Here is a 12,703-nt window from a genome sequence, read left to right on the forward strand (position 1 = left end):
GTCGGTACCCACTGCGGGGCTGCAAGGCCCACGGGAGGGCAGCCGCTGCAGAAAAACGCACCCCGGGCCCCAGCGAAGCAGCGGTGGATATCGCCTTTCTCTCCTGCAGGAGAGGCACTTGTGTTGTTTGGCAGCAGGTACTGCGGGGGTGAGACCAGAGTGGGCGAGTTGCTCTTTCCGAGCTGACATAACTACGGTTTTACTTCCGAATCATTCAATATTCTTATTAATTCAAACTTGCATAAAATATCGTTTCCTTTCGAATAACTCAATCCTGCGCTTTAGGAGGATGAACAGAACTTTATGGCACGAGATTTATCTGAGTTAACGTGACTACGGCCCTGACAGCGAGCAGTAAAACTGAGGTGTGCAATTCCGTTCCGGTGACGGTCTCACTTTCGCTGCGGCAGCCCGGCATTAGCGAAATAAGATTGATGCCTGCGGCGGAGCACCAGCACGCCTTTCTCCCTCCCTTCCCCTCTCGCACCGGCACCGCCGCTGGGCCTCCCCGCAGCGAGCGGAGGGAGCAGCAAGTGACGAGAGCAGCAAGCTACCTTCGCCTGTGACGGCGAAGTTGCCGCTTTATCCCACCCGCCGCAGGACGCTCGCAGCCCTGCGCACACACACACACGTAACACACACCACTGCTCGGCCCCGGCACGAAGCCGGCAGGCAGGCGGACACCACAACCCCGCCGCCACCGGGGAAGGAAGCCGGAGGGAACGCGCGGGAGCGTGTGCGCGCCCCCGCCGCCCGCCGCGATTGGCCGCGGCGCTGACAGCTCCGCGGCGATTGTAGGAGGCGGGGCTCCGCCCCCCGGCCGGGCCCCGGCCCCATTCATAAACTACAGGGCCCGGCGGCACTGCCGGAGAGAGACGGGCACCCGGCGAGGAGGAGGAGAGGCGCGGAGAGTGAGAGCCTCGGCGCGCACTTCAGGGGTGGGGAGGGGGAGGAGAAGCCATCCCGGGCGCAGCAGCTACGCCCTCCTCCCACTCAGGATAAAACACAGTCTGTGCAAAGAAAAACAAACCAACTCTATCTATATCTATATATATATATCTCAAAGCAACCTATATAGAGCTACAGGACAGGAATGAGCGATCACAGACCAAGTGCACACGTCTGCGCGTAAAGATAGAGAAAGCCACAGAGCCGGGTTCAGACAACGCCTCCAGCAGGAAAAGGGAAATCAACAACACCCCCTGACAGTCTGAGCGAGCGGCAGCCAAACTCATGCACATCTCTGGCGGTACCACGGACTGAAAGAGAGAGAGAGAGGCAGGCAGGCAGACAGACAGAGAGTTCACTCTTCCGCTCTGGGCATTGCTCGCATTCTTCTCCTCCTTTAGTATCGTGTGCGGTTTTAAACTTCGCCGCCGACCGGCTTTGCTGCGGGGACCTTCTGCGAGTCTGGGGAAGTTTGTTCGGGTGTTGGTGTTTTTTTCTTTCCATGAACTACTGAAACAATATTTTTGTCGCTGCCCAGGGGGGTGGGCGCCGGAGCGCGGAGACAGCGCAGACCTCCCTGCCCCCGCCGCCACTCAAAACTTGGCGCTCCGGGAACTCGCGGGGGCTGCCCGCTGCTCCGGCACCACTGCCCAGCCCGCGCCGTCCCGCTCTCTGCGGCTCGCACTTCTCATCGTCGCCGTCTTCGCTCCTTTGTGCTTCGTCGTCCGCCCCGGTTTCGTTAACTGCTCTCACCGGCGCGCCGCTGCCGCCTTCTTCCCGGAGGGGGTGGGGGTCTGCGATTTGGCCGGTGCCCTCCGCAAAGCTGCAGCCACCGCTAAAGCATTGGATCCCTCAACGTACTGCGAGAGCCCGGTGTACAGCCCGGACCTGTGCCCCAACATGATCGCCGCTCAGGCCAAGCTGGTCTACCAGCTCAACAAATACTACACGGAGCGGTGCCAGGCCCGCAAGGCGGCCATCGCCAAGACCATCCGGGAGGTGTGCAAGGTCGTGTCGGACGTGTTGAAGGAGGTGGAAGTGCAGGAGCCGCGCTTCATCAGCTCTCTGAGCGAGATTGACGCCCGCTACGAGGGGCTAGAGGTGATCTCGCCCACCGAGTTCGAGGTGGTGCTCTACCTCAACCAGATGGGCGTCTTCAACTTCGTGGACGACGGCTCCCTGCCGGGCTGTGCCGTGCTGAAGCTGAGCGACGGTCGCAAGCGCAGCATGTCCCTCTGGGTGGAGTTCATCACCGCCTCGGGCTACCTGTCCGCCCGCAAGATCCGTTCCCGCTTCCAGACACTGGTGGCCCAGGCCGTGGACAAGTGCAGCTACCGGGACGTGGTGAAAATGATCGCGGACACCAGCGAGGTGAAGCTCCGCATCCGGGAGCGATACGTAGTGCAGATCACACCCGCCTTCAAGTGCACCGGGATCTGGCCGCGAAGCGCGGCGCAGTGGCCCATGCCTCACATCCCCTGGCCCGGCCCCAACCGGGTGGCGGAGGTGAAGGCAGAGGGCTTCAACCTGCTCTCCAAGGAGTGCTACTCGCTGACGGGCAAGCAGAGCTCGGCCGAGAGCGATGCCTGGGTGCTGCAGTTCGGCGAGGCCGAGAACCGGCTGCTGATGGGCGGCTGCCGGAACAAGTGCCTCTCGGTGCTGAAGACGCTGCGCGACCGGCATTTGGAGCTTCCCGGGCAGCCCCTCAACAACTACCACATGAAGACGCTGCTGCTGTACGAGTGCGAGAAGCACCCGCGAGAGACCGACTGGGACGAGGCGTGCCTGGGCGACCGGCTCAATGGCATCCTCCTGCAGCTCATCTCCTGCCTGCAGTGCCGGCGCTGCCCCCACTACTTCCTGCCCAACCTAGACCTCTTTCAGGGCAAACCGCACTCGGCCCTGGAAAGCGCTGCCAAACAGACCTGGAGGCTAGCCAGAGAAATCCTCACCAATCCCAAAAGCCTCGACAAGCTATAGGGTTCACACCCCCGCCGGCAAAACTCGCCCTCCGCAAACAACGACGGCGCCTAAAAACTTTCTATTTAACTCAAACGACGACGGGAAAAGGCGGCGAACGAAGCGCGCCCACCTGCAGCTCGGCCTTTAAGAACTCGCAGACGGGTTTCCCGGCGTAAATAAACTCTCGCCGCCTTGCACGGAAGAAGGGAAGAGCCTCCTCTCCCGCCCTCCCATGTGAATTTTTAAAAAGTCACAAAAAGAAGCAATCGGACTTTTGCAACTCCCAAACGAAACCCGAAAGGTACATTTTCCAATCCATGTATAGTCCTTTTCTTATGTTCTCTTGTCTGCCTGAATGTTGTCACCAAGTGAAAAATTATTTAACTATATGTACAAATCTCCCATAAAAGGAAAAAAAAAAAAAAAAAAAAGAAAAGTTTTACTGATGTTAAATGTATTTCGGTGCCAAGGTCAGATTATGTGCCCCACAACTGACTTGTTGCAAATAGTAATAAAAATATTACTTTAACTTTAAGCTGACTTTTCGTGAATGGTTTTAAAATTCAGGCAAGTAGACTCTTTCTGAACCTCAGAGGTAAAAATCTTTAAAAGAAATGGAAACAGTCTAAGCACAACACCCAGCCAAAGCCTTAGCTTGGCATATGCTAAACTTCCCTCTAGTTTTTATTAAAATAGTGCGTCTAAGAAAACAATAATCTTATCTATTCTGTAGTTTGGCATGTGACAACATCTGCTCTATTTCTATGACTTTAAGCTTCCCCTCTAAATCTTGGGAACATGTGGAGCGCCTTACAGCAGCTCCTCAGAACTGAGGTAGAATTAAAGCCTGCCATCTCCTACACTCCGCTCGTTAGCTTTGGGGTTTTTTGTTGGTTTTTTGTTTGTTGGTTGGTTGGTTGGGGTTTTTTTTCTTACAGTTTTCTTTAGTGTTTGGTTGTTTGGGGGTTTTGGTGGTTTTTTTTTTCCTCTCCTCCTTCTCCCCGCCCCACGGTAAACCTCAAGCGCCTGTATTTTGTTTTAAAAATCCATCGCTAATTTGCTTTCGCTTCCCAGAGTGAACGCGCTCTCTATCCATTTGACTTTGACAAGAAGGAAGTATAGATCTACCCTGAATAATTAATGGACTTTACAGCAACCGGTCGATATTTTTTTTAAACAAACATTTGTTTTCCCCAGATTTTTAAGTACAGCACAAAACCGCGTAGCCGGAGGAGTACAGAAACCGTAAGGGAAGCACCCGACCCGCCTTCCCCGCCCAAGCCCCTAGTACCCAGCCCCGTATTTCGTGCCGTAGCGATCTCGCTTTAGGTTTCCTCAGGATGCTTTAGAAATATTGGTAGGATATTTTTTTAACGGGAAAGGCATTTCTAAGCTTTGAAAAGGGCGGCATTACCCCTCGAGCCACCCGAAAGGCTTCAACGCCGGCTCCGAGTATTTCAAGCAAGTTTCGTGTCCTTTCGGGGGGAGGGAAAGGAGGCAAAAATACAAGTTCTTGCCCGAGAGGGAGGACTACTTCCGTCCCTTCGGGGACGGAGCCGGAAAGAAATAGCCATTCAAATTAGAGTCGCTTTTGTTTTTAAGTTCAAAACGAAATGAACAAGTCCGATAGTAGCCTGGGAAATGAACTTCCAGCTATGAAAGCCGCTGGGGACACCGTGCCTGGAGCCGGCACCCCGGGCATCTCCAGGCACCCCCGCCGCTCAGCCGTGAGCCTCTCCAACCCCGGCGTTAAAACCCGGGGGTGCTCCACAAGTTTCTTACGGGGTCCTCAGAGCGCTTTCCCCAGCTCACTTGGCAGGAAGAAAGGGTTCAGCCCGCGGGGCCAGCCCTTCCTCTCGGGACCGGCCCCCAGCCAGAGCGCACGCCGATCTTATCGGGGCCGGTGCTATCTCTACGCAGGTCTTTCTTCAGGAACTTGTCACAATGTTTTCTTTTCGGTAGTTTACACAAATATACAAGGACCTTAAAATGTATCAAGTAGATGAAGCCTCATTAATTAAACAGGCCCGCTGAGCTACAGAGGATTAGGATTTTTTTCTTTTCCAAAGGGGTATTTCCTACAGCAGCTCTAGTCTGATAGATAGACTTGATAGTCACCGCTATCAAGGTACAGTAACTTAAGCAGAGGGTGGGGCAGGGAGGCGTTAATGCTTGAAAGACAGCCGAGTTGAAAGCTTACTTGTTTCTTAAAATAAAAATACTGAATTTGATTTTTAGCCCTCCCCCCCCCCCCGAGACATTACAAAAGGTATTTCTTCCCTCCTTTTAAGACCTCCAGCTAACGCAGCATCACAAATAGAATCTAAGAGGTGTAGCCTACATTTCATGTAACCAACTCCTCCTTCTGTAGGACCCCCCCCCCAAAAAAAACAAGTATCTCCAACACAGAATTAAAAATAGAGTCAAACCAAACCAGAATTCCTACTCACAGTTAGGAAAAAAACTGCTACCAAATACTCAAAACCAGAAAATAAAGCAGGCTGAATATATGTTGCATGTTAGTGTCCCCCATAAAACATTAACAGGAAGGGTAAGAATTAGTAGCTGTACTCAAATGCCATAAGTGCTAATTATGGAAAACAAAAATGCAGAGCAATGCAGATCTGTAAGACTTTTCTCATGCTAATGCAATACAAAGCAGAACCTTTTAGGTGGAAAATGCAATACAGCAACTTACCAAACTGTCTTAACATTTTATATTTATATCCTTTTTATCATTAGATATTTTTAAAAAACTACTATGGAAGGAGTAAGCATATCAAAATTTTAAGAGCTATCTCATACTTGAAATTATTTCCAGAATATTGAAAAAACCCAACTTCAGGATCAAAAGTTAAATCTCATTTATGGTACCACGTAAAAATCACAATTCTAGTTAATCACGTATATTAAATTCTACTTCTAAGAATTTGAGAGCATTGTTTTCCAAACTGAATTTATTCCTAGATAGGATTTGATACTGCCAGCTTTCAGACCCACTGATGCCATTTTTCATACAGACAAGAGCAATTTACTCAGTAGGGACAAAGAACTGAACCGGCGCTTAACACACAAGGTATTCTCTACAGACAAGCAGAAACCCACTACTACTTCCAGCGACTTTTTTCCCCCTTCACAAAGAAATTACCTTGTTTACTATTAAGCAGATACTAAAAACCCAAGAGCCATCGCTGTGCTTAAATTGGGATGCAAGAATTATTTACCAATCGTGTTGTACTTTTGAAATGTTGCTGAAATACTGTAAATGCTACACATATAAATACATATATAAATACTGAAATGCTGTCGTAGTATAGAAAACGTTCAAGTGCAAGCTTATTAAGCTAATCACACAATATACTGCCTTTGAAATAGGAATTTTACCGAAGGTTACTAATTTGAAGCAAAATACTAGTAATCAAGTAACTCAGAGCAAATAAAGTTTGTGGAAATTAGCAAGTCAGTTCAGGAACGTATTTTAAGAGGGCAATTATGCGTTCTGCTTAGGCACAATAAATACTAACAGGCCCTGTAAAAGCTGTTATAGAATAATATGATACAGAAGCACTGAAGGCTTACAAGTATAGGAAGTTTAGCACTATGTTACACTCTCATTATATAAAAATACGAAAGTAAACCACAGCATTTGGGCTAAAAGCCTCGTTAAACTTTCCACTGTTCACACAGGCCTGTGATTCAAGATGTCTTTATTTAAGATGCCTCCCTGGAGCTTTATTTGCAGCAAGCCAATTAACATTCAAGTAGGGTCGAATTGTGGGAGGGGGAAAGAAAGGAGAAGGGAAGTAGGTGTCACCTATGTGAAGTTCAGTAACATATACAGTCAGTCCCAAACTTATTAAAGCTGGAACACTGCAGGCTAATAGAGGGAGAGGAAGTCGAATGAAGAATTAAAGGTCTCGGTAATTCGTCATCATCTCTCAGAGCTCAGGGTCAATGATCTCTTACCTTTGGGTCGATTTTCTTAAAACTGGGATCTTCTTCATCCACCTCAAAGTAGAGCTCCGAAAGAGTGATGGAAAGAGTGCCTTTCACTACTACTGAGGGGGCCACAAGCTGGGCTGGTGTGCTTAGGGCAACTGGACCTGCCAAACAGTGAAAACACCAACAATATTCAAAACGGAAAACAGCCTGAGTGCAAATTACTTGCTTTTCAGTCCTAGAACATTAAAATAAATAAAGCAAAGAGCATAGCTCTTCTTTAGAAAGCAAACCTCTTTTTATCCCGGAGAAGAACATATGTAAAAGATTTGCAGTGTCTCTGCGCTGCCGAACATTGCAGCAGCTACAATTGCAAACCGATGCATACATTATACGTGCCAGAGCTGGCTTTAGCATGGCAGTATATAGTTTTTACTCAGACATCTTTTCGAGAAATTTCCAGTGTTGCATACCTTCTGTTATACGCAATAGAGAGACTGCACACATGAACACTTAAAATCTTACTGTCAGATATGTTCTTTAGGTACTGGAGAGTCTCAATAGCTTTCCTCAGAGCAGTCGAGGCTCAAAGCTGGCTAACTTAAGTGTTCCCTCATGGATGCTACGAATCTATTGTGAAGGTTACACAATGTTACGGAGCCTAAAGAAAACTGTTTTAAAGATGCTTTTGATTTCACATTAAATATTGTTCAAGGATTCCACACAATGTTAGTGTAGCTCAGGGACTGTGGGAGTAAACAGCTGGAGGGTTGGTTTCCAACTGAATGAATTTTTATTGGAATAATCACATCTCCACAGGGCTTATCACAGGGACAAATCAGACTACTACTGAAAACAATAGGTTCAGCATAGATCTGACAATGCAGAACCTATTATATAAAATAACACATCCAGAAAGAAAACAGGTTAGGTTTGTCATCCAGCTGATTAAGAGGTAAGGAAATTAAGTTACTTGGCTGCAGTATTAGCTGGCTTTTGTTAAACAGTGGAAAATATGAAAGTGACACGGACAATTTTGTTTTAATAAAGCATCTATAAATGAGGTACACACACTCAGGTAATCAACGTGAGAATAACTGACAAAAAATTCAGATGAATTGTCATTTCCATCGATTGTTAGGAGGGTGATGGTCCTTAATCTCACATCAATCTCAATGTGTGCCACTAGGACAAAAGAAGAGATGCTCTGCTGAGATCAGAGCAGCTTTGCCCTCTATTCCCAACGTACAAATACATTGTGTTTGCAGATGGGCATGCGATAGCTGTGGAACTGCCATGATTTCCCAAAGCTCACCCCTACAAATGGATGAAATAAGCAGCTATGTGTTCTTTTGCTGTCTCCCTTTGCCCTCTGTACATTAGCATGTAATCCAGAGGAGAAATAACATTTTTTCAATCACTCGCAGACATTCAATTACAGGGCTAGCAGACAGCTGCAGAAGCTGGGGCAGCCCAGGTCCTGTAGAAGAACCCTGACAATTTCTACTTCATTTCTAACCCACACCACTCTATTAGCGAGGATTACTTCTTAATCCTATTGCCATTGTTGAGATTATATAATTAAACTCCCCTTTCACCTCTATTACAGTATGAATGTATTACTCGAGCCAATGAATGAATAATAGAAGAGAAGGAAACACACAGAAGGCTGTTGAGAAGGAAGCTCGTGGCGGAAAGGGGAAAAAAAGATTCACATACAGAAAATGCCATTGCATTTTTCTCCCATGACTTGATTTTATTTCACTCTTCCTAGGCAGGTTTTATTTCTACATTATGCTGCATTTTTTACTCTGCTTTAAAATAAATAAATAAATAGAATAAAAACAGTGGAATGCAGTTCAGGGATAAGCAAACTGCCAATGAATAACTGCTTCCAGTAATTTCACTGAATTATCATATGTAAGATATGCATCAACGTAAGATTACACTGCTAGCTTCTCAGGGAACCAGAATTATCCAAGAAATGACATTTCTCTCTAAAGTAAATGTACATGGATACCAGCTCAGAAAGCAGAACACCGCAGAGAAGTTTGCATTTTCTCTGTAAGCCCCATGTTCCTTAAATAACAATGGAGATGCCTTGTAACTCCCCAGCCCTGAACTGAGGCAGTTACTCTGGGTTTACATTTTGAACTGTACAGAATGGACTTGCTCCACTCAGACTGCAACATCAGCAAAGGCTGCATGCAACTGAGTGAAATTAATGAAGTTTAAAGATGTGAAATAGTATTTCTTCAGAAGTGAAGTCTAGTAAGGCTGTGGTCTGTGGAGAAGGGACTTCAAGGAGAGAGTGACAAGGGGTTTGAAACCCAGGGTTTAAACCCAGTAAGTGTACAGATTCTTTAATCAAGTAAATAACCAAGATATACAATTTTACAGACTCAGGAAAAAAATTAAAGCTCTCCAAAGCCTTTAATTACAGAACACTTGCCTAACTGTCTGCTAGATCTAATGATTTGAGGAGTGCAATGAGGTCAAAAACAAAGCAAGGAAGCTCTTTTCAAGGTAGACTTTATCTAAAGAAGGTTTCTTAGAAAACAGACAGCTATGGTGAAAGCAAGAAGATAGGAAAGCCAGAGAAAGCAAACGTATGATTCTCCTTAAATACACCCTCAGCACCTGAGGTGCACAGAAAATTATGTTAATGACCCAGTTACAGTAAGGAACAATTTATCGGTGTGTATCCCAAACCACGAATCACTGAAGAGCAGGGGAGAGCAGAACTTAAATAGTAAAGAAGCTGAGGAGAAAATTAGATAGTTGAAGTTACCCGTTAAGTTCTCCACTTCTCTTTCCTCCATGAATGACATGATATCATCATCGCCTTCCAAGAGGACCTCACTCTCTGAGTTCTGATTTCCTAAAACTTGACTCTTGATGGACTGTTTCCCTTTAACAAGTATATCCTCATCAGGAGCTGGAATGAAAGAGACACACGTTGCTGTATGACAGGTCTCAGAGGCAACAGTAAAAAAAAAAAAGTGTACTTTTTATTATCTTTCAGGAAGGAAACTGTTTAGGACTAGCTGTGGGGAGTACCTGTCCTAATCCTCTAATGTTAGGACACATCTAGTTTTAATCCTATTAAGCCTGCTCAAAATTATCCAGAGCTCTGCAGCGTTTAACTCTACTTAAAGTGTTAATGACAGAGGGGGAAAGAATACAACAGACTCTCTTCCCCTGCAACCTCCCTCCCTCCCTCCGGAGGTTGAGCTCTCCTGCTGGAAGCCGGTCCCGTTTGCCTGCCCTGTTAACCTGACTCAAACCCAGGCTTCAGCGACCACGGCGGCCAAACCGAGCACGCCGCAGGGAGACAACGCGGGGCACGCCCCGGCGGCGGCGAGACGGGGCCCGTCGGGAACCGCGCTCGTCCCCACCGCTCCCTGCGGGACGGCGCCGGGGCAGCGCAACAGGCCGGCGGCGGCGCAGCGGCGGACACGGGGAGGGAGGGGCCCGGCCCGGCGCGGCCGGCGCGATGGCACAGGTGAGGCACGCTGCGCTCGGACACGGCGGGGCAGCGGCAGCGCCCCGGGAGCTGGAAGATGGAGGGGGAGGTGGGACATGACACGGTCTCCCGCACCGGTTGAGCTGCGGCCCCGCTCCTGGCCGCTCCCGTTAGCGACGCGGTCAGGCAGGAACGATACGCGGGTTTCGTGAGGAGGAAAACGTGGGACAGAAACAGAAAAAGGGGAAAATAATGGAATCTCAGCCACACTGTCGCGGGTGTAGGCAGAGAAAAGCGTGCACCTGCTCCCAAAGGGCACAACGGCATGGTGCCCGGCCCTCGCAAGGGACACCTCTGTGCCCATCTGAATTTTCGGAATGGAAGAGAAGGAAACAAAAAGCTCGCTTAACCCAGAGCGCGGGTTTCACGGTAACGGGGCAGGGGAAGGTGCCGCAGCCGTGCCTGTGCGCTGCTCACACACACACACACCCCGACGGCGGAGGCCAGCGGTGGGTAAGGGAGTCGCCGGTGCCACCAGGAGTGTTCCCCGGGTCGGGTCGGCACTGTTGGGTAGAAGTCTGTCCTATTTAAATTACAAGCTCAAAACAGCGTCAGAAAAGGAGAGGGGAAAAAAAAAAAAAAAAGGAGAAAAGAAAAAAAGAAGAGAAAAAAAAAAAGAGAAAGGGAAAGAAAAGTAGAAAGGGAAAGAAAGAAAATGAAAAAGAGAAAAAAGGGGAGAAAAAAGGAAGGGATGAAGAAAATGGCAGGGGAAAACGAAGAAAGAGGAAAGAAAAAGGAAGGGAGCAAATAAAAAGGGGGGAAGAAGAAGGAAGGGGGGAAGGGAAAATGGAGGGGGGAGAAAAGGGAAAAGGAAAGAAGAAAAAAAAAAGCAGTTGCTCACTGTATATGTAAGTTGCCACTTGCTGCAGTAAAAGCCAAAAAACAGCAGTGTACGTGTTGTTTTGGGTTATTTTAAGTCAAATAAAAATATTACTTCTTAAAAAACACATTGAGAATACCCATGGCACAGATGTATTTGAAAAACATTCACCGAACACATCAGGACCAACTAACTTCAACACATCGCTCACTGCTTCCCCTGATTGCTGCCATACTCTATTTTAAGTTCCACCGGCTTACTTTAAAAATACGTTAATCTGCAAACATTTACAGAAGGCAGCAACTCCCCAGTGGCAATATATAAAGTTTGAAATTTTTAAGTAAATGTATGCACATAAGTTGCAAATAATAAACTTTTCAATTAAGTGAATACTAAAAAAGAAACACGAACAAAGAAACTGCCCCCAAACCACAAACACCCTGGGTCTGGTTTAGGCCTTGAGCTTACAAAAAAACCCAACAACAAAAGCAATCACCCCATCCAAACCAAAGGCAAACAAAAAAACACAAAGAAAATGAAATTTAACTTGCTATACAAAATAAAACGTAATTTCTGCACAATCCTTTCTCCCCAACCCATAACTGCCACTTGTAAGCAAGGCTTTTAAAAATAAATTACTGTAAAGCTTTAACTGCATTGCACAAACACAGATTTTACTTTCTTCTAAAATGTGCTCATGTAAATAATGATAACTCAGATTCTGGAGTCGTTCAATGTGAGCTGAAAACCTTCTTGTCATGGAAAATATGCAGCTGATATTTAGAAAGGTTTTCCTGTAATTAACTCCCCCTTGAGGATTTTAAGTTAGCAGCAGTAAAATTACCAACAGTATACTAATACACACCACATGCACTGTTACTCAGCGGCCTACCAGCACTCTCTTGAAGATCAAAAAAAAGTAAAACAGAACAAAACCATCCCAGGGATAAAGTCAAAGATAATAAATTACTTTCTTTTTTCTTTCTTTTTTTTTTTTAATACAGGGAAACGATATTTGTGGTATCAAAACCCCCATCTGCACTGTACATACCTGCCATTTTTGCTTCCTGTACTACAATCTATTTGTGTTATACCACAGATGCTATTTCAAGGTAGCTTTCTACCTATTCTCATTTAAGACTGAATTGAGAGCCAGGATCAAAGCTTAGTATTTTTATAATTAGCCCAACTTGTCCAAAATACTAGTATGTCCTTAAGTCTTTGTTCTCATCTACCAGTAAGAAAGAATAAAATCAGTACAGCAGCTTCCAAGCCAAAGATGTCTGGTTAAGAAAAATACATCTTTGTCACCTATTCAGGTTTCCTTTCCCTACTTAATGATATCATGCTGCTTCAAAAACATGCATCTTTTGTTTGCAGCTGCCTTTTTCAATAAAAGGTTTTAGACCATGGTTTAGTACGTATGTTAGGTTAGTCTATATTTCTAAATTTTTATCATCTCTTTGTGTGTGATGTTACCCATCCACATTTCCAGAAATGCATTAATC

At 46.5% G+C, this 12,703-nt stretch overlaps 2 protein-coding genes across 4 annotated transcripts in view; one reads left to right on the forward strand and one right to left on the reverse strand.

Annotated features, from left to right (window-relative positions):
- Positions 1-12,703, reverse strand: part of LRBA (LPS responsive beige-like anchor protein) — a 401,889-nt gene that overhangs the window by 176,148 nt on the left and 213,038 nt on the right. For all 3 annotated transcript variants that reach the window (XM_065688455.1, XM_065688463.1, XM_065688444.1), the window contains exons 39-40: positions 9,641-9,787; positions 6,877-7,013 (exon numbers count right to left, since the gene is read on the reverse strand). In XM_065688455.1, the coding sequence (XP_065544527.1) occupies positions 6,877-7,013; positions 9,641-9,787 (284 nt within the window). The remainder of the gene's footprint in view (positions 1-6,876; positions 7,014-9,640; positions 9,788-12,703) is intronic.
- MAB21L2 (mab-21 like 2) lies at positions 1,355-3,391 on the forward strand. Its single transcript, XM_065665201.1, has one exon. It carries the CDS (start codon positions 1,849-1,851, stop codon positions 2,926-2,928), a length of 1,080 nt encoding a protein of 359 aa, XP_065521273.1. The 5' UTR covers positions 1,355-1,848; the 3' UTR covers positions 2,929-3,391.

The sequence above is a fragment of the Lathamus discolor genome, chromosome 1 (genome assembly GCF_037157495.1).
Source record: "Lathamus discolor isolate bLatDis1 chromosome 1, bLatDis1.hap1, whole genome shotgun sequence".
Lineage (NCBI taxonomy): Eukaryota > Metazoa > Chordata > Aves > Psittaciformes > Psittacidae > Lathamus > Lathamus discolor.

Coding starts and splice junctions, on each gene's coding strand:
- MAB21L2 (XM_065665201.1), top strand. CDS start 1,849: ATGATCGCCGCTCAGGCCAAGCTGGTCTACCAGCTCAACAAATACTAC.